This window comes from Xiphias gladius, chromosome 18, assembly GCF_016859285.1.
Source record: "Xiphias gladius isolate SHS-SW01 ecotype Sanya breed wild chromosome 18, ASM1685928v1, whole genome shotgun sequence".
Classification (NCBI taxonomy): domain Eukaryota; kingdom Metazoa; phylum Chordata; class Actinopteri; order Istiophoriformes; family Xiphiidae; genus Xiphias; species Xiphias gladius.
The window spans coordinates 5605026-5627278 of NC_053417.1; the positions used below are offsets into that span (position 1 = coordinate 5605026).

Here is a 22253-nt window from a genome sequence, read left to right on the forward strand (position 1 = left end):
CTGCCCAACAGCAGCCGGCTAATTAACGTCATATGCCATTTGTTTAATCCTTTGTGGTCCCAACGTGTGGTAGTTTTCCAGTGCTAAGCTAAATGGGCAACAAAGCTAGCTAACGAGACAGATATAGAGCTGAAATAGACCTGAAGACAGAGTGAGTATTTGAGTTACATTTCTCGGCTGGCCAGTAACACAACTGAATGCTACTATCGCTCCATTTCTGCTGGCCTCATGATGATAAAGCTGAGTGGGTTTTAGTTTGTTTGAGAGGTTTCGTGGCCTATAAAGGCCAAAAGTTGATTCAGTTTTAAAGCTGCATCACATTTATTTGTTACTGTAAATCTTTGTTCATTTGACAGTTAACATTGAGGATTATAGGAAAATCTAGCTATGATGAGCCCACTATGGTATAATGCCCAAATCCATACAGTGACATACATTTTACAGTACTTACTACTACATTACTGCTACACAAATGTAGAAGTTGCTAACGTTACTTTATCAGTGACAGACAGTATAAAGCAGTAATTCAGTCTATATCCAATTCACAAAAGCTTTTTTGTTCAAACCAGTTGCTGTCAGACAGGGATTTTCTTGGAAAAGAGTGGTTTGGCTTGGAAAGAGCTCCACCTAAAGACATGCAAAGGTTTAATGAAAAAGGAAAAATAAATCACAACACCACGTCTATGGTTTGACCTGACAAGTGATCTATGCCAAGTCTAGTCTAAAAACAACACACTAATAAGCCACCATGGGGGTTTAAAACCAGGTCCTCCAAACTGAAGGACAACTGCTCAGCCTACATTGCCACCCTGCTGCCTGAAAGACTGGCTTTAAATTGGATTTCAGTCTAATCCTTGTCTTTGTCCCTCCGTCCTTGGTTTATTCAGATTTTTGAGGGTTAACTCCTAAATAGCCTGCATTGGAGCGACAGAGATAGAAGGGTCTTCATATAGCCAGTGATAAGCCAGTCAGATAAGATTGAACTGCAGTGTGAGGTTTATAATCAATACCAGTGGATTTTCTTCTGAAGAAAGGTGGACTCAGGTTATGCTAACGGTCCGATGTTCTTTAGTAGAGCTGGTGAGACAGTTCTTCCTCACCATTAACCCCAGGGTTCATCGATTTCTTGTTGCAGGGACATGTTCGTGCACATTCACAGGGGTGTGTATGCACGCTCACGTCTGCAATAACACACACTAACAGACTGAGACACACTTATACACACAAGCTGCCGTCCATGTAGACATCGTAGCATTCCTTTGGGTCACCTGAGCAGCGGAGACTTGTTCTACAGTAGAGCTGTCAAAGCCTGGACAACTGGCTTGGGTAAGTGGCTGTGCTGATGCAATGTAGTCAATGAAATCCCCTGCTATTTAACAAGGCCTAGCAAAAGAGCCGGGTCAAATGCCTTTTCATCTTCTCAAAGCTTTTGTTCTTGCAAAGTTAAATCGATGGAACAAAGCTGTTGATATGCGAGCAATGGATCCGCAAAAAACGTATATGAAAGGAGTGAACCATCATATGCTCACTTAATTCTGGTCAATGTGGATAAATTCACAGATAAAGCTACAATTCTTTCCTAATTAAGAGGTTAGTCTATCTGATGCTCGCCGAAAACATGTCAACATGTGCAGACCCAAATGAAGTAGGCCAGTGACACATTTTAAGGCAAAAAGCATAGAGCTTCAACACCTAATAAGTACTTGGGGCAGCTTAAAGCATGCTGTAATTGTTATTAAAACTCCTGATTGGTTTGACATCATATCTCCCAGATATGTTTCATGTGAACAGTGTTTAGAAGATAGAATGGACTGATTGTGCTATGTGATCTATAAGGAGGCCTCTTTGTGTTTTAGCCAAATAAGCTCCAAAGAGAGCGGCAATAAAATGATGCATATATCATTAAGTTATGCAGCAGATGAGCCAAATGAGAGGTTTAGATTCTCAACAAGGGACTCAGACTCATTATAGGATATTATTGCATCTTGTCACAGTGATGTCCAAAAGCAGTAAGTCTGTGAGTCTCAACCCTCAGTTTAATTAAACTGGGTCACATTTACTGAAAATTGGACCAACAACTATTGCCACAAAATCAACATCAACTAGAGGATGAATGGAACTGTTTCTAATGAGATGATGGCTGGTCTCTGAACAGGAGGCAACAGAAAAAAGGTCAGCCTGGAAATGAGACCTCTTTCTGGGGGCCAGAGCTTGGGCTCCCCCCCTCCCTTGAGTGCTTCTTTTCACTGCATAGATTTTAGTCCTTTCATATTGTAATGGTCATGGTGGTCTGAGGCTTGGGCGCAAACCTTTTAGCTGTGTGGGACGCATTATTCCTGACACAATGGGCACACTCTCTCTCTTGTTAGCTAACACTGCTTTATATCTCTCTTTCCCTCTTCATGCCTCCTTCTCAGTTGTCTTTTTCCTCTCTAGCTCTCAGGGAGCGTGAGTTTTCTTCCTTGTCCCACTCCTCCCTCCAGCGCTCTCTCTCTCTCCTGTTTGTTTCTCTTCATGTCTTTAAAGATGATTATTCCTCCTCCCATATGCTCAATTAAACTATTCCAAACCTCTTTTTTAATGCAAATTTCTAATATTGAACAGCGAATGTGAATAGCTTGCAGTGTAATTTGCTGTGCCAAGTCTGTGCCTTCTGTCTCTACGTGCACCTTCTGACTGTGTGTGCACCTGTTTATGTGTGCTTGCATGAGAATGTGTATGGCTGTTGATGCCAGTGCTGTGTCCACCATTAGGCGTGTTGTGCGAGGCTGTATGAACTTGCACAAAAGCTTGCCTGCGGGCTGCTCTTTGCTGTTACCGTACGTGTGTGCGTCTGCTGTTGTGAGTCTGGGCTACCCTTTCACCTGCCCACCACACCCACGAAGAGAACTCCATTATCTGCCACTGAACATTGCAACTCCTGCGCCCGGCTTTCTACAGGCGGGGTCAAAGATTTAGAGGTGAAAGGTGAGGCAGAGGGGGAGTAGTATATAATACTGTACAGGAGTTTATGTTACAGCTGCCGTGGTAATAACTGCACTGTAGTTGTATAGTCCTGCAGAGTCCTGAGGGGGGCCAGCGAAGCCAACATCAAAGGCTTAAACAGCAGTGCGCCTGTTTATGCAGCAAAGAGCGGAGGGCCAGGTGGGCTCACACACACACACACACACATCCTTGTTTTAGTATATTCATGGGGACTTATGATTGACATAGTATATTCCCCAGCCCCTTACTCTAACCATAACCTTAACCTAATTCTCATCTGAACCCTTAAACCAAGTATTTACCCTCAAACAGCCATTTAAACTTGTGGGGTCCAGCACTGCGGTCCCCACAAAGGTAGTGGGCTCCCCGTTTTTTGGACCCCACGAATAAACAAATGAGAAAACACCTGCATGTGCACAAATATGTATAGACACTACAGTGATGACTCAGAAACAGAAAACTCCACACATGTTCACACAGACACACACCCACATTTTCACAAAATGAACCAGAGCCATTGAACTACGCCTGGAGGCCCTGAGAAGTGGCCCAGGTGAGCTCTCTCTCCAAGCCCACTCCATTATGACCATCTCCACACAGGCACCCCAGCTAGAACTAATTAACGGCCTATTACTATGCAGATATATGCAGGGCCAAGAGCAGAGCGTAGGCAATAAATGGGCTTGATGAACAAGACGGGCAAGAAAAGGGTGGGGGTGGGGAGAGGGCTAAAAGAGGTCGGGAGGGAGAGACTGATAAAGTGAGGAACGGGAGAAAAGAAATTAAGAGAAGATGGAAAGGCAGGAAAGGAAAAGAGGGCCGTGGGGCTAGAGGGAGAGAGAAGGAGGGATGGTGCCATGAAAGACAGCGAAAGCAGGACAAGTACACTTTGGACTGTTAATTACTAGTTGCTTATAATGCTGGTGATCCAGGAATTAAATGTTCTTGTCAAAATTCATAGTTTTGAGTTTTTAACTCTTGTCAGTGTTTTAGTGTGGGAACTTTTCCAGCCATCTAGAAACCTTCATAAAAACTGAGGGATTTTATCCGTGTTTTGAGGAGAGGAAACAGGGCATAAATATAGCTACATAGCCATAGTTTCTTAAATCCATTATTGGTCTATTTTCCTAATCTTTGTGGTTCACCAGATGCATTACAAATGGAAGCATGAACCCTAACAAGAATGCAGAAAAAAAGTCTCAGAGTTTTTACAAAAACAAAAAAAGCCCAAAATGGATAGAAAAAAAAAAATACATAAAATTCATTGGACAAATAATGTCCAATCAGCCCTTGGACATAGTGCATTGTATGTGAAATTGGTTCCACATACAGGAGAAAACAAAATAAAAAATATTAAGTAGACATATTTACTAGTGACAAGTATTTTCAGGATGCTTTTTAGAATTTATTTTCATCGGCCCTGCAATGATGTAAACATTAGGGGGGGAAGTAATGCTGTCATCAATCTACGCTTGGCAAGAGAAAGAGAAATCCACTTTGAGTACGCCAGAGATGCATTTTTATTTGGGGTGTATTGACACAGAGTGCAGATACCTAAATGGGAGATGTGAGTCTGTGCCAGGCAGAAGAGGCTAGAGTGAGAGTGTGAGTGAGTGAATCCCACTCAGCAACTTCAGCGGAGCAGCCAAGTGTCATTTACGGTAGGAAATTTTATTATTTTAATTTAACCTTTATTTGACAAGGCAGGTCAATTAAGAAAACATTCTTCATTCATTATCAGGCTGATCTCACTGCTGCTCCGCCTCTCTCTCTCTATTCCATCCCTCCTCTCTTAGTTAAAATCATCGTCCCTGGGATTAAAAGAGAAAAACACCAATTACGAGTGAACACTTTGAGGAAAACATCTAATTGCAATTTTAAACTCCTAAGCCCGTATTTGTTGTCTACATAGCATCAATGAAGATACGTTTGATTCAAGCACAATCACAAATGTATCTTGTTTCTACATTGTTGAGGTCCTCTCAGAGTTTCTTCAACCAGTCAGTCAGGAGAGAGGTCACTACTAAGACACCGTTACTAGTTTTTTAGCAACATTGCAGGGAATTTGTTAAAATTTATTAGTGTACATGGTCTGCTGATAAATGTACTAGCTCTACTAGGTTTGGTAGCTCACTCACAACCACTATGGACGCTGTTGACAACTCTGCACTTGAGTGGCTTGAGCTAATGTTAATAGTGGAGTCAATTAAGCAATTTTCTCTCTCGATTTGGCAACTTTTAAGGCCCGTTTAGCTTTTTCTTTAAAGAGGATGGCAAAAAATGTAGTCACTTTTCATACCGACATTAGGTCCTCTCTCTTAGTTTTGCCACTATTTCTCAATGAAGGTGTAACTTGACTATTAACCTCCGTTTTATGTCTTCATTCGCAGTTGTCTTTTCTCTCTCTATAGCTCTCCGGGAACGTGAGTTTTCTTCCTTCTCCCACTCTTCCCTTCCAGCGCTCTCCCTCCCGTTTGTTTCTCTCATTATAGCTCATGATAAAATTAGTTAGCGACAGTTAAAGTTTGACTTCATTATGCGAAAATCTTTTAAACCTCGTACACTTTTACTCTTAAATGATATGTTCTACAAATGAAAGTGTGTGTAATGACATGAGTTTCCTGTGAGTGAGCAGCTGAGAGCTGTTCTGACAGCAAGCAAACTAAAACAACTTACACCTCTACAGCTTTTTTGAGGTATCATACTGTACAAATAACTAAAGTTAACTAAAGTAATATTGTAGATTAAAAAAAAAAAAAGAAGTCTATGATTAAGTATAATTTATAGCAATTTAATTGAACTACTCTCTTCAACAAATCAGAATAGTGTTTCCTATAAGAAGACTATAAATGTGGTCCCTCTTTCTGTTCTTACTTGCTCCTTTTTCTTAAATAACAGAGTCAGCCACACATACAAACAAAAATATATAAGAACTGCTTTCAAGCCAGTGCTGGAAAGTCAATCAGTATTACTAGACTTACATCAGGGATAATTCAATTCCAAGGAACACACCTGGCGTGCTTTAGCTCCCCAGCTTTGCTGCCCTTTTTAGGTTTTGCATGGTTAGGTTTATTAGGTCGATTTATTATTTCACTCACCAGTGGTCCCTTCATTGCTTGAGATTTCATTAAGTAATTGATTTGTAAAAAGCTTGAATACATTGAATAATGAATTAGCAGAGGTCGCACGTTGTTCTTGCCATTCCCCATTATAGGAGTTGTTTCGGGCCAATAATTTATTGTTTAATATCAATGTGTATTTGAAACAGCATTCAGGCTATTTAACTGGCATGTGAGCAGTGGGAATTTTTCTCACTCTTCTCTTCCACCTCTAAATCAACTCTATTGGTACAAAAAACGTTTAATTTTGAAATATGAAAAAAACAACAACAACAACTTACGATTGGTGGACGCTGCAGTTGTAGAACACAAAGTCCACGCTGGCAAACTTCTTCCCTGTCTCCTTTGACTTTAGATACAACTTTATTACACGTCGATCACCTACGAAGACACACAAAACATCCACACCATATGTTGTCGGTGCTTTTTTTTTCTACAGCCTTCCTAAATTTCCATAGTGCACAAGTGATATTATCACTTACAATTAGTTTTTGGAAAAATGTTTCAATTCATTTCCCCAGGATAATGCCCAAACCCAGGCAATGTATTCTGAAATGTTAACAGACTAATTTTAGGTGATTCTTGTCAATTCCCGTATAGCAGGCATTTTGGAGCCAGTGTTTCTGCTCGAAAGCAAACGGAGCCTGGAGCAGATAAATGAAATTTGTTGAGAAGTTACTCGCTGGATGAAACGGTTCAGCTGTTCATATATATTTATGGGGTCTGTTCAGTAACTTTGTGAATCAGCAGTTTCTAATTTCGATAATCACAAAGAAATGGGTGCAGTTAAAAAGCATAATTTTGTGTTTCACACAGTTGAATGAACAGGCTGAAAGAAGCACACAAATTATATTTGTGCAGCATCGAGCAGAACTGCTCTTCTGAAAAGCTCAGAATGAAGTAGAGCCATTTTGGGGTGTGTCCAAACTGTCAATAAGTTGTTTTTTCACAAAGTACAACTTCCATATAAATAATAAATAAATAATTCTAAAATAAATTGTCATATTAATAAATGGCTTTGTCACATTTCATGACAGTGGTGTTGTCGCCCTCTCACCTTTCAGTCAATCACATGGCCCCTTCCTCCTAAGCTAGCAAGCGAGGGAGTGGTGACTGTGGACAGCACCACTGTCATAAAAGTACATCATTAAATAAATCATGAAATAAAACTCAGCCTTAAATAAAAGCGTCACTAGCGGACAAATGACCACATGTATGTTTTTTATGAAATAAAAAGACTCTCATAATAATGAGTCGAGTTTTATACATTTATACATTTTACAATATTTAGTCTTATTAATATTTTCATCATAATCTTTTTTACTCATTTCATTTTGAACACTTTTGCGTTCTATACAGATATTCCTGGTTTTGGATTTTTATGAAATAAACATTTCCCTTCAGGTACTCAGGTAGTCATGATTCTGTGATTCCATTTTTTTTACGGACACCATGTGGTTTGGTAAGGTTGGGATGTTTTTCATTACCCTGGTCTCGTGTGATGGGGGCAACCTCTTTTGTAGAGGGGGAAAGGCAGAAGATCCGTCCCCCGTAGATGCGTCCTTCCGTCTCTACATAGTCCTCAAATGAGCAGTTCACTCCAGCAGACAGACTGGGCACATTCTGGGTCTGAAGTACCAACTAGGAGGAGGAAAGAAAGCAGAAAGGTGAGGGACAACATAAATTTAAACTGATGTATTTCAATCGTAATGCAGTAAACAAGACTTCTATTGCCCCTGAGCAGGAAATGCTGCTCAGATATTTGCGGAAAACTCACTTTTCAGCTCATACTCAAAATGATGGACAGATTGCCAGTTATGACACAAGAACAAGCTTTATTTAATCTCACTTCACATCTATTTTACTCACTTTTTCTGTCCATCTTTCTTTCCTCCACTTCTCCCCGTCACACTAATACACACATTGACGGATCTAAACACACATACACTAATAGACCAAACAAACTGTACCTGCACTTCTGACATGGTGACAGAGACGGTGTCAGGTTGGACGGAGAGGCGGACGCACTGCTCCACTCTGGTGGTGAAACGCTGAGGCTCCTCTGCGCGCTCACAGCGATCCTTCCTCGAACATCTGGAGGAGGAGGATACACTACAGTCAAATCTCCATTCAGAAGCCTCGGAGATCAAGTTTGGTATCGTAAATTCACACTAATCATGTTTACTGGCTGTCCTTGTTCAGGTAAAATACGTTTTGTTCAGTTTCATGAGCGTTTGGTCAAAATGTGGCATTGATACCCTCGGCTGCTTCTCACGTGGGAAACAAAACCTCACCTTACTCACAAAGTTGTTAAAATTCCAAATTGTTTGCAGTGCAGGCATCACTGAATTAGTGAGATAACATATTTATTGAACAACTCAAGGATGCTGGGTTTCAGGCAGAGCTTCTGTTTATTAGTTGGTGCATGGAAGCATGGAAACTGGAGGTAAATTAGGAAGGTACATATTAATAACCTGTGCAGTTAAGGGGCTAAACAAAGAGGTAACTGGAATATACTTCGTTAATGGTGACATTGTAGCCAGAAGTTCAGCACTTCTTTTGTTTATTGTGCTGTAACTGAATAAGGGGGGATGAAAGAGACCGAACCATAATCTGACTCTTAGGATTCTGAAATTTGGTATCCTGACAACAATACACATGTGTGCTTGTACAGTATATGTAACCAGGGGTCGTATTAGTCACAATTAATCTATGGTTTACCAAAGTTTAAGAGCAGCGATAAATAATTCTAAATTCTGTCCCTCAGATACACTTAAAAAAAATAAATAAATAAATCATGGTATAGAACAACAGTCAAACATAGAACCCAGTATACAAAGAGAGTGAAAAAAACAACGAGACTATTGCATTAGTTTAGAGCACAAAAGTTACCTTGGCCCCTGCTGCTAATTCATGTTTTACCATCAGAGCATTCAGCCCCTGCTTGGCTATCAGTTGACAAGTAATGTCCAATCATATTAGTACAGGTGGTATTATTAACAGTTGTCAGTGACAACTCTGATGATACTTTCACGCCCACCCCAACACCTCAACCTCCGCCTTATGTGCTAAGCTTTTGGTATTGTTGACTTTTCTAATACATAGTATAAGTACTGGATGTTTGTGAGAGGGATTCCTTCAAGAGGATTTTTTTTCCATTATCTACAAAGTGTTATTTATCATATCTAACTATTTAATTTGGTATAATCCTTAATGCAATGTCTCTGACTGAATTAGCAGAGTAAATTTATGGAATGCAGCTACCAAACAGTAAAAAAGCCAATTTCCTAAGCACCTATTACATCTTTAGGACATTTTTATTTTTCAATCAATAATAAATACCTGGTAACTGTGAATGTAAACATGACTAATAAAAATGGAATTGATGGGATTTTCATAACTCTGTCCATCACAGTAACATAAATTAACTAACTACCGAGCATCCGCTGAATGCAACCACTGAAATTTCTGCATGGATACAAGATAGTGAACAGTATATACACTTACACATTATGCAGCACACACCAGCCACAGTGAGGGTCTCCTGATCCCAGACAGGCTCCACAGGAGGTGTACTGCTCACAGCTCTCCACTGGTACACGTGTAACCTGGAAAATACACACACACAGACAAACACACACACACACACACACACACCTGGTTAATGTTGCACACAAACCCTGTGTACACCACCTTCAAACAGCTTACTGTATACCATAATATAGCCCTAGTACAAACAGGATCTACCGGAGGTGTCCTGTGCCTGGAACATGAGATTAAAGAAACAAGCCCACTGTGACTATCAGAGATAAACAGCTCTGGAGGTGCTGTTTACAACTCCTCAGCGCTGCATACAACGCAATCTAGGGGGGGAAAAGGTGAGGTTTAAACACATGTAAACACACACGGGTTAAGATTATACCCTCTGACAAACATCGCTCTGTAATATACTGTGTACTGCCCACAGTTCTCCAGTGGATCAGAAAAGACTGATGCAAGAAAGCAGTTTATTTTGAGAGACACTAAACACAATCTAGAACAATTAAATTACTCAGAACTCTGCACTGGAGCTGGAAACTGACAAAATCCTAAATGTCTTTGACAATGCCTTTTCAAATTAAAACAGACTGGACCTTGTCTTCACTCACTTGCTTTCCATCATGTGTCAGTTCATATCTGACAGGAGGCCAGATTAACAGCTGTGCATATTCCCTTTTGTATTACCTTATTGTTTTCCTTGGAAATGTATGTGATATTTCCTAGGATATGTATTGATGATTCTTCCCTCGTTTCACGTTGAAGAATTTTTAATTATCTTTTTCTGGTAGTTTGAAAACCGGCTCACAAAGGAAATGACCTGAACTGGTTTTTACGCATCAAGATCAATTCAATTGTAACGAGGAGTACGACTCAGCTTCTGATTTGAGTTGAGCTTGGACAATACACATTTTTAACCATGTTAGCGGCATGGCTCTATGGACGGCAATGTCAGTGGGCCGGTACATGACTTTGGTCCAGACTGAATTAGCTCTACAACTATTACGTGGTATCCCAATAAATTTTGTACAAACATTTGTGTTTCCCTGGAGGATACAGCTCACTGATTTTGGTGATTACCTCAATGTCCTTTTAGCACCACCACAATGTTTGCACAAACAATCCTGTTCACCACAGGATGAACTGTAAAAACTTTGGTGACCCCTCTGTCTTTCATCTAGCACCGTTTTCAGGTCAAATTTCAATAAGCCTGGTACATTGGTTTAATTTCTGCAAAGCTAATGACATTCCGTTCAGCCTCATCTCTACTCTACGTTTAGTGCTTATTATCAAACGTTAGCATGCCAACATGCTAAACTAAAGATGGTGAACATGGTAAACATTATATCTGCTAAACATCAGCATGTTAGCATACACTTCCATGAGCTTGTTAGAATCCTGACAGTAGCATTTTGCTCAAAGCCTACAGTAAGTACAGCCTCGCAGAGCTGCTAGTGACAGTAGACTCTTCGTACTGTTAATTAAAAGCCTGTGTTACAAGGGGCATGGAGTTTGAAAGATGTGGGCATTTACCAAGCAGGCAGAGAGTAACGTAAAGAAAAGAAAAGATTAAGTTTCACTTTGGGAAGTGAAGGATCCAGGATTTTTGGAGTTTAACCTACGATCAGGATTAAAGGTCAGGATCTCTCGGCCTCTGCTGCATCAATTTTGCACATTATTTTCTTAATCTGCCCCCAACAAGTCCCTCAAATTTATAGATGTGCAATAAAAAAAACGCAGGAGTATCCTTTTGAGGCCTCTCATGCAGCAATGAACCCATTCTGTCAGGCTGTTTTTCCTTGACTTTACTATTACATATTCAGATGCATGTTATCCCGCCAACCTTCAGTTTTAATTTAAAAAAAATAAGGACATACTGTATCTTCTTTATGTAACCTTACAGCTGTCTAGAACTACAGATCTTCATCTGCGGCACTCAAATGAAAACTGAGCATAGAGGAATTAACTTGACCTTCATTCACTCTTTTTTTTTCTTTTACCCAGAATCTTACACATGGCTGACAGGTTTCTGCATTACCCCTCATTAGACCATAAGAGGACTACGTTTGCTTAATGCCTGTGAATTCCCTGCAAAGAATATGCTATTATACTTAACACCATTCAGATAAACATCGAGGATTACTCCTTTTGTCTGCTAAATCTCTACCGGCTGCCATCTGTGTGTCTGCAAGACTACGATAAGGCGCAACTTTAATGATCTCTTTGAGAAAACCAGAGAACTTGGGTATTAACAAGGACTTCAACTAATGCGTTCCAAATTTACCTGTCTCTTAAACTGCTACCAAAGAAGATTCTAAATATCTTGGGACACAGTGACACAGACATGAATAACCATTTAAGAAGTCAATTTCCACAGATAGTTGTCTTTGCAGTTATCATTAAAAAGACATGTTTTCTGCTGCTGTCTGCAGTCTCAGCATCTGCTATCTGTCTGCAGCATTATCAGGAAGCACAAGTTACCTTGAATTTCACCCAGGTTGTAGACTACTCTAAACCCACAGAATTATGCTTTAAGATAACATTTAGAAATGCTTTCATCACGCCTGTGCATACTGAGGTTTACTCTGCTTGCTCTTAAATCTTCAAAATCTCCAGTGTACAACATCAGCATCCGTAACTTTTATCTCAACTTGCTGGATGATATTTGCCGGTGACAAGTGGAGTGGCAGACACACAAGAATGAAAAAAAAATGTAATCTGGGGCGGTTGTTAAATATCTCACTGACCACCCAAGACAAGTTCACATGCCTGGGCACATGCAAGCGCACACAGCTCCAGCTGCCTTAGTCGGGTGAAGTACGACATCGATAAAACTGCAAGAGGCAGGGGCACTCCAGGTGAGCTGGAAGGTGGTGAGGGTGAATTCTAATGGCATCTGCAGGCACAGGAGCGTAGAAACCTTCAAAAGGGAAACTCTACCTTCATGTAGCTTTTTTCAAACTTCTCAACCTTCAAACAGTAAGTCAGGCTCTAGTCATGCCTTTACCCCAACAACTGCTGCTTGATTAATCAGGCAAAAATGCATGTTGGTTTACAATTCACTGTGTACTTCAAAAATGTCCAATAACCTTTTGTTCAATCTAATCTCTTTCTCCCAAACAGTGCATTAGTGAAAGTCATTCCAATTCATATATGAAAAATCATCATTTTCTTCATTCTCCATCACTCCTCCAACAGCACCCTCCACTTCCCAAACTCCTCCTTCCATCAGATGACTCCCACTGCTGCCACCCTCCTGCAGAGCACTCTCATTGGATCTGATCCAGTTTTGGCTAACGTGAGCACTCTGCATCAAAACTTAACATTTGAAGAGGCAGTTTGATTAGTTTGTTGGGGTTTAAGTCAGGTTTCTCTTCTGATATGTAAGATTTAGTAGTATTTGGGTCACAATCCCAAACAATGCAGGCGATTTAAAATCCATTATCAATTTTATGTATGCACACAACATCAAAATATACGAAAAAGCATAGACTAATTGCAAACCAAGTAACTGAGCCAAAATATAATTAATGGGTATGTAAATGTATCATTATACTGTTGTGTTGTAGTTCAAATGTTATTCTTTTTTTTTTTTTTTACTCTAGACTGAAACATCTCAACTATTACATGGATTGTCATGAAATTTTGTAGACATTCATGGTGCCCAGAGGCTAAACCCTGGCTTTCTGAGCTTTCCTCTCGCCCCACATTGAGGTTGACATCGTTTTTTTGTGTGTGAAATGTCTCAACTATTGAATGGATGGCCACAACATTGCCAGAAAATAATGGTCCCCAGAGGATGAATCCTAATGACTTCAGTGATACCTGAATTAACGTGTAGCACCACCAGCTCAACGTTTTCACTGAGTGAAATATCTCAAGATCTACTAGATTGCTACAATCTTTGTGCAGACATGCATGGTTCCCAGGCCATGTACTCAAATGACTTGATAAACCCCTGACTTTTCCTCTAGCCCCACCATGAGGTTGACATTTATGGTTTTCAGCGAAATGTCTCGTGGATGCAATGCTATGAAATTTGGTTCCGACATTTGTGTTCCAATCAGGATGAAATATAATAACTTTGGTGATCCCTAAGCTTTTCATCTAGCAACATTATCAAGTCAAATTTTAATTTTTCTAATACTTTAGTTTATAGAATATGATGCTCCCTGCAAAACAATGGCATTCCCATCAGCTTCAGCTGTACTTTATGTATAGTGCTAATTAGTTAGTCTGCTTACACGCTAAACTAATATGGTAAAGATGGTAAGATAATACCTGCTTAACATGAGCATGCTAGCATTGTCATTTTGAGCATGTTAGCATGCTGACATTATTATTTAGCACAAAGCACAACCGTACTCTTAATCCTGTAAATGAACAAACAGCGCAGCAGCCAAAACTTTTCACCGGTCTGGGAGCTCCGCCATATTGGCAAAGTAATTCCAATACAAGTAAAGGAACTCCAATACCAATGGTGGGAGGAAAAGTTAATCATTACTGACTGATATGGTTATGGTAATGTGTTAACTTTATTAACACAGGGCTCTATTTATAATAGAGTCCTGTGTGGTAGATGTATATGTTCCTAATATGATGCTATGTCAGGTTACATCCCTAGACAGCTTCCATGCAAACAGCACAGCACTGTTTCATCCCCAGACTGTACGTCTCCTCTTTCTGTGTCACTCTGATGTACAGTTGGACACAATAGCTTATGGCAGATTCATAGCGTGATAATAGTAACCTGTGTTTGATAACTATTATACTGTGATACTACCATTACCAGGCACAGCCCTCTTACAGGACACCAAATAGGAGCAAATTGTAGTCATTATTTGCGCCTGGACAAATACCACATGAGTAATACAGCCTATCTGATAGAGGGAAGAAGCACAAAAAAACATGTCACAGTCAAGCACAATAGCCAGGGAGAGAAGTTTATTCAATGGGGTTTTGTGATAGTGGGGTGGATGATGTATTCCAATAGAACAGTTCAATTATTGAGTTTTAGAAAACAGATAATGGGATAGGAAACAAGAGATGCTCAGCCAAGGACTCTTTGTCTTACTGAGGTGGCTAGGGAGCGTGTGTGTGTGTGTATGTGTCTGAGACAGTAAATAAGTGAGAATCACCTAGTTGTATTAAATATGGCATTTTCATCCCTGGCCTATTTGCTGGTGCAGAGGGGAACGCATTCATCTGCGGACAGTGGAGGGAGGAGGGGGGACAGGAGAATGAGGAGAAGATGTAGAGGAAGGTAGAAAAAATGAGATCACAGAGCAAAAATGTCCATTTTAACCATTAATTATAACCTTCAAACTAATAATGGACTGTGCATTTGGACAAAACAAACAAACAAAAAAAAAAAACCTTCCAGAGGGCTTCGGATGCTTTCCTTTTTTTTGGTCATGTTTCCAGAGAGGAAGAAAGAGGGAGAGGAGAGTGGGATGAGTGGGGGGTTTATTACAAATAAATAACTGCGACAAATGATCCTCTCTCATTTGGGTCATGATAGAGAGGCTCTTAATTTGCCTACTGGCAGATGAGAGGAAAGAAGGGGGTATGGGTGGAAGGAGGGGGGTCGGGATGAAGGATGCAGGGAAGGATGGATGAGAAAGACACACAAATGTAATTGTGACCGATGTTTCATTCCTCATATGGGGGCCATGCGGTCCCAGCTAGTTGCAGCTGTAATTGTTCCATCAGTACAATAAGGGGCATAACATGTGGCTGTAAATTTCAATTCAGTGAACGCATGGATGCACACACCGATGCATAAAAACACAAACATGCACGCAGCGCACACGCACACACGCACACACAGACACACAGACACACACACACACACACACACACACACACACACACACACACAGAAACCCAACGCCCTACTGACACCGTATGTGATCAGCAAAGCCTATACAGTAACCTTCTTAACATGTTTCTCTTTGTCATCTTTCACTTTTGTGTCCCTCCAGCACGGGAGAGAGAGTAGAAAGAAATTGCTCTGTATGACATTACTGTCCTGTATTGTGTAGATAAGGCTAATATTACAGTTGGCAACTTGCAGTTTAAAACCACACTGGGTATGAGGTGGGTTATGACGTCTCCAGCGGCAAACCTCATTGCTGTAAATTCACACTGAACTGACATACACAAGAATGGTATCAAAAAAGGCTATTTCCCAAAATGTTGAACTGTTGAACCTGTGCAATGTTAAATTTAAAAAAGTATTTCATGTTGATAGAAGTCATTTCTTTTAGTTTTTGGCAGCACAGTCCAAATATTAATATAATGACACAACACAATAAAATACAACATTTAAAAAGCTATTATGAGATATTTGATGATATTAGCAATATTAACTTTCGCTATGCAATGACATATAATGAAAAATGCATTATATATCTTTAAATTGACAATAAAATATATATATTAAATGCTTTGGAAATTCAACCATAATTGCCTGAATTGAATTTTGTGCCAGGGCGGTATGATGTGCATTTTCCAGTTTTTAAATTGACTACCACCATGAGAAACCTACAGTTATGTCCAGCTCTCAAACCCTCACAAGGAAACTCTGCAACACATCCACACATGGTCCCACACAGACTGTTAATGAGCACAGAATCAAAAACAGCTATCAACACTTCTTGCAAAACCTCTTCTACTGTTGTCACCTTAAGAAACAGCTTTCTCTATCTCAGAAAAAGCCAGACGTAACGCCTTTTTCTCCAGAGTGACTGTTTACATCTACTTTTAGAGCCACCATTCACTTTGGTCTATGCAAAAAATGTTTAAGTGGGTCAGAGGTCAGTAAAAGTCAAGCATTAAACTTCGACTGTTGACAGCAGCGGCCCTAAAGGAATTAAATGTCTTACACTTCAGAAGTGATATTCACCGTCGTCTTCTGCTTGAAATGACAGTGTCTTTAAGCAATTGCCTTAACAATCCTGTCACTATAATTTCAGCAGCTGCTAAGACATGCTATCCCAAAACTTAAATCGCCAATTAGCTGACAGGGCCAAGGGCACTTCCATTAGATATCTGTATCCTCTCCTCATTATTCTCCCTGTCCCTGTCTTCACTAACATATTTTAGCAACTTCAAAGTTGGACAAACACCAAAGAAACTGTTTTAAAATGACTGCACGACAGTCTTTTCTCCCTGACCTCCAAGTGCAGTAAATGCTGAGTGAATTGAATATGAACCCTCTCTGAAGTGGTGCCAGGGGTAGGGTTTCTCCACTGTGCAGTACAGTACAGCTCAGTACATTTCTGTACTGTAGCTAAATCAATACGCGGAGGTACATTGACAGACCATTATGCCACTGTCTGAGCTGCCTCATGGAGGCAGGGGTGAAGCCATTGGCTGCCAACAGGTCACTTTACGAAGCTGTTTTACAAGCAGAATGGCTTGACCTTGCCCTGTGAGTTCAGTAGTGGAAATCTGGTGGTGATGCTAAAACAGGGGAAGGATCAGAGGCTGGGCTTGAACTCAAAACCACACTGTACATCCAGATTAGACGGATTACACGAAGAAGTAGATTGCAAATCTCAAAAACAAAGAAAATCAAATGGAAAGAAATAAAGTCCACTGGCTCTATTTGTCTCTAATGAAATAAAAGAGTAACTCATTATAATGGGAAATAAGTATATAGTAAAAGTTACGTCATAGATTCACTTTAGAAGCAAGACTGGTAATTATATGATAAGTGAGTAATTTGGTAGAGAGGTACAGTAGAAATCAATATATTATGAGATGTAATCAACGTCATCATTTACTTTAAAGCAATTAGGTGATGTCAACCATAGGGACATAAAGGATACAAGAAATATTTCTGTCTTGGTGACGTCAACAACAGAGGGTAATGACAGGATGAAAAATCTCTCTTACCCTGCTGTTTTTATTAAATCGGGACAATTTGAACATGTAAGGAGGAAACAGGAGCAAAGATAAAATTGATTTAGTGCCATTGTTCATTTTTAATGAGCGCAAAAATGATATCACTGAGCAGAAAACAACAGAACAAAAGCTAGAGGCACGCAAAGACACATAGAGCAAGAGAACATAGAGCAACTGTGTGTGTGAGTATGAGTGCGTGTGTGCACGTGTATAGCAGAGACACAAAGAGAGCCATGTATAAATCCATCGCTCGCTAATCGAAAACTCCCCTCGCAGTGAATCAGACAGTTTTATGTTTTCACTGTGTGTGTGTGTGGATGCTTACATGTGAGTCACTACTGCTATACAGATAGGCAGTCTATACGCTGCAGTCCAATCCACCACTTTTAATTATGTGTGCGAGTGAATATAGGAAAAGGTAAATTGCTCTGTCAAGCTGGGAAATGGGCTTTTTGATGTTTGAGCTCTCATCACTTGGCATTTCTATTATTCAACAAGGAGAGAGGAATGGGGGAATGAAGAGGGGAGGATGAGGACAAACAGGGCGAAGGTATAGCTCACTTCTGAAAATGCTCACCGCAGAGTCTTTGTATATGACAGGATTTCAAGTGAAATGGTGAGAAGGGTTCTACTGTACTGCAAACCTTAATCCAGAAGACCCCAGGTCCTCGAGCCAATGCAACAAGCGCAGGAGGAGTGAGGTGCATTACCTCATCGAAAAACCTCCCTTTTTAATCGAAAAACTTTATTTAATAAAATTTAACAACTTTCAGAGAGTTTTTAATTATGCACAAATCAGTATTTTTTGCTACATGTCACCTGACTGAGATCCGCCAGCGCTCTTTTATGTTAGTGTCTTTCATCTCATTGTTTTGGTCTAACAGCCCAGAGCTTTGCTGCATGATAACCTGCCCAGCACCAAACAGTCAGACAAAGTTAGCAGCTAGCTGGTTAACATACTGGAGCAATTGGCAGCTGAAGAGCCAGATATTACCCGGAGGACTTTGTGTTGACCAAAACAGAGCTAAAAAGAGAGGGAATACTGCTGGATGTATAAACAGCTTAAGCTAGCCTGTTTGACAAGGTAAAATTAATGTTATTCCTTGGCTACAGAATCATGTGTCACAGATTACAGTTTACTGTTTGAACATATATTTTCTGAAATAAACAGAAAACACAAAGCTCACTTGTGTCTGCAATGTTTGCAGTGAATTTTTTTTCTTGTGTGCATAAATACAGTTGAATCCGCTTATTGTGATCAATATGAGTGGATGACTTATTACGGGTTTTTTTTCCTTTTTTCTTTATTTCTCACGCAGATTCCATCGAATTGACATTTAATATTTATTACATGGATATAGAGTATTGAAATGGACAGTGTCGCTATTTACCGAATATTATTGACTGTTTCAAAATACCGTACAGCTGTTTCAAATGCTTTTCAAATTACTGTACAAATTACAATACTTGGTTTAAGTCAAATACACTATAATACAGTAAAGAACTGTGTATAAAATAGCCTTTATCTTACTGTAGTTGAAATTATAATGAGGCTATAGCCTAAAACAGTATTGTGTTGTTTACAAATACAGTACAGTAACATAACGTAAGGTAGTGCAAACAGGCTACTAAGCCACACCTTGGCGGTGGATTCATGGCATTTTTCTAAACTTGGCCTTTTCTAAAAGGCCTGAAAATAAACGTAGGCTATCAATCCCAAACTGGTAACAGAGTTTGAAAATAAACGTATTCTTAAAATTTCAGATCTTAGTCAAATATAAAAACTGCAACCATAACAACAATAACAAAAAATGAGGCTACTTCTGTTTTGTGTGTCAGCTCTGTGCCGTCTGCAAAAGTAATTTCACAAACTTGTCCACTTATGCCTGGATGTGGGTTTGTCCAAAACCAAGTTCACTTCTTTTGCAAAGTAATGTAAAAGGTCAAAGTTGTTGAAACTTCCTCCTCCTCCTTCCCCTCCTCGCAGCATTGGTGCCCGAACCCAACCGCTCTCTCACCTCCGCAATGATGTCCTCATCAGTAACAGGCTCCAACACAGGGGCGCCGTCATCAGTCGCAATCCAATGCTGTAACTCCTCAGTGCTGATCTCAGCAGGCGGATCAACAGTTTTTTGTTCTTCCTCAGGTGACATGACCAGACTTCCCTTCCTCCAGTAATTTCCTATTGTGGAAGCCTCCGCATCAGCCCAGGCATCCGAAGGCATGAGAACAGCATCGAAAAGGCTGATTTTTTGGTCGATGTCAATCTCCTTACAAAAGTAAGCTTTAGCTGTTCTGATAATCCCCTGGTGGAGAGGGGGCTGGAGAATTGAGGTTGTGTTCTTTGGCAGGAACTCAATTCGGATGTTTCTCAGTGTTGCGTTTGGCACATTATGGCCTTTTATTGTCAGATTTAAAGGTCAGGGTTCCGTCAGGTGGTGCTTGAAAATAAATTCTGCTCTCATTGGCATTCCAAATGTTTTCCTCCGTGTATTCTTGTCTCATCTGTCCCAAGTGGTCCTCAAGCCATTCATCGCCTGACACTGTCAGTCTCAGCAGCATTCCCGGGCAGTTTCTTAAACATATTGGGCTCTCTCTTTTTAAATCGCTCAAACCAGCCTATGGAAACTCTGAAATTGTCCTCTCTCAGGCCCACTGCCAATTCTTCTGCCTTTCCCCTCACCAAGGGCCTGCTCAAGGGGGCATTGAGTAACCGCGCATTATCAATCCACTAGATGGATGGGTGGATTAAACAACAGGTGCTTTCTCTGCGCTCATTTGTTTTCTGTCTCCATCACTAGCAGCCACGACTGTTTCTCATTGTTTGACTAGACTACACAAGGTAGCCTGGGGAACACAAAGTTTTGCTGCTGCATCTCGTTGGCTTGTTTTTGGTAGTTTGTCATAAGCTTCAAGGATACTATGTTTTTTATTGAGAGAAAATTACTTTCTTTTTCCAGTCATGATTTCAATGTGAAAGCAGCACTAACCTCAGGTAGCTAGCCAGAAGAAGACCAGTTACTGCGGGTCAAATTATCATGGGAGTAAAGTAAAAAAAATAAATGAAAAGTTAGTAGTTTCTGTAGGTAGTTTTAATTTTTGTTTTCCATATGTTGTCCTGTATGAAAAGACCCGAAATGAACGCTGTAAGCAGACTACTTGACTGCTATAGGCGAATCATTTAAACAGCATTTGTAGAGGAATAATTCTGTCCCAAGCTTTTGATCCATATACGCGGTTTCCACTGTATATTCTTCCTTAAAGCAAGCAAAAAAAATTTAGACACAAATGTTTGTTTACGCTGTCCTTTAAAAACTCTTCACTCCTCAGGATGAAAAGGTAACACCACAATGTAACAAACACATTACTACCACATGAAACAAGTTCTTTACCTGACTAAGACTAGCAATGGTAAGTTTAGAATTAAGTTTGACTGAAGTTTATTTCACACCTTGCTAATGTCAAAACAGTATTGTTTGTTACAAGCATCTCTATAATAGATTGGGGACAACGTTATTTACCAATTTTAACATTTAAATAGGAATTCATAGTATATTTTTTCACACCGAAGTCAGTACCATACCTTCAGATGAGCTAGAAACACAGAGAAAACAAACCTTTTATGTTTGGAGCCACAAGGTATGTGACACACTTCACTCCTGGGAACCCTTCATTTTTCCCATTTCACCATCGTAGGACCTTCTTGCACATGGCATACCCTCTGGCAGCCATTTTGGAAGTCCGTGCTCTTGGGCAAAGCAGCTACATCTCTAAACTTCTGCTGTCTCAAGACAACTGATCAACCTTTGTTAAACCCTGTGCTATTGCTGTTTGGGAATTTATCATTCCTTAGACTGGATCCTTGAATTTAAACTTCTGTCCACAGACCAGAGAAAACAGCAACAGTTTTTGCTTTGGATACTTCCTTTGGCTTGGAAAAAAAAACATAAGTTCATATACCCCTGGGCTTGGCCAGCAACCTCAAACCAGAATACATTATCCATAGTCCAGACAGCCTCTGGCTAGGAAGATGCTCCTCATCAGCAGGCTAGGAGGCTCTGCACACCCTCTGGTCCTGTGCTACCTGGAACACAAGTTCACATTCAGCGGCAGAGAGAAGATCCTTATTCTACTCTATGCTGTCTGAAGCCGCTACTGGGAGAGCACTTACTCCACAAACGCAGTCCATCTGTGAGAGACAGAAGTGAGGACCCCTAAGATTATTGAAAAGATGAGGCCGGAAGAGTCGAAAAAAGGAACAGAGCGTATCCCGCAAACCAATTATATTCTCCCACCTCCTAAACTCTCACCACCGCTCTCTCTCTCTCTCTCTTATATTCTTTTTCGGTCTCTAACTGGACTGTGAATTTAGTCAATGTTGAAGTGAAAGGCCATTATCTCTGCTGTCCAGAGAGATGGTCATTCTATGTTGTCTACTCAAGCAAATAGTGTGATTCTAATTTTCACAGAAACAAAATAACATTGGTTAAAAGATAGAATTTAAAACAAAAATTGCACAGGTTTGAGGCAAAAATGATCTCATACAGGACTAGCCACAAATCTACCAATTTGAATCCATTCCCAATTGCTATTGGAAACTTTTGAAAGAATAGTTTATGGTAAAGGAAAAGACATTTTCTGAAATATGCTTATTTACTTTCTGGCCGAGAGTTAGATGAGAAGTGTTATACCACTCCGTAT

General features: G+C 40.1%; 1 protein-coding gene across 7 annotated transcripts in view; it reads right to left on the reverse strand.

Moving 5' to 3' along the window:
- The window catches only part of LOC120804386 (plexin-A1-like), a 302292-nt gene that overhangs the window by 106417 nt on the left and 173622 nt on the right, over positions 1 to 22253 (reverse strand). For 5 of the 7 annotated variants that reach the window (XR_005709443.1, XM_040153824.1, XM_040153823.1 and 2 more), the window contains exons 6-9: positions 9612 to 9712; positions 8075 to 8198; positions 7592 to 7745; positions 6386 to 6485 (exon numbers count right to left, since the gene is read on the reverse strand). Coding sequence is in view for 6 of the 7 variants with exons in the window: in XM_040153824.1 (XP_040009758.1) it covers positions 6386 to 6485; positions 7592 to 7745; positions 8075 to 8198; positions 9612 to 9712 (479 nt within the window). In the remaining variant the exon portion in view is untranslated. Of the gene's footprint in view, positions 1 to 4710; positions 4797 to 6385; positions 6486 to 7591; positions 7746 to 8074; positions 8199 to 9611; positions 9713 to 20690; positions 21637 to 22253 lie in introns of those variants that run through there. The other 2 variants (XM_040153827.1, XM_040153828.1) reach the window with 2 other exon arrangements.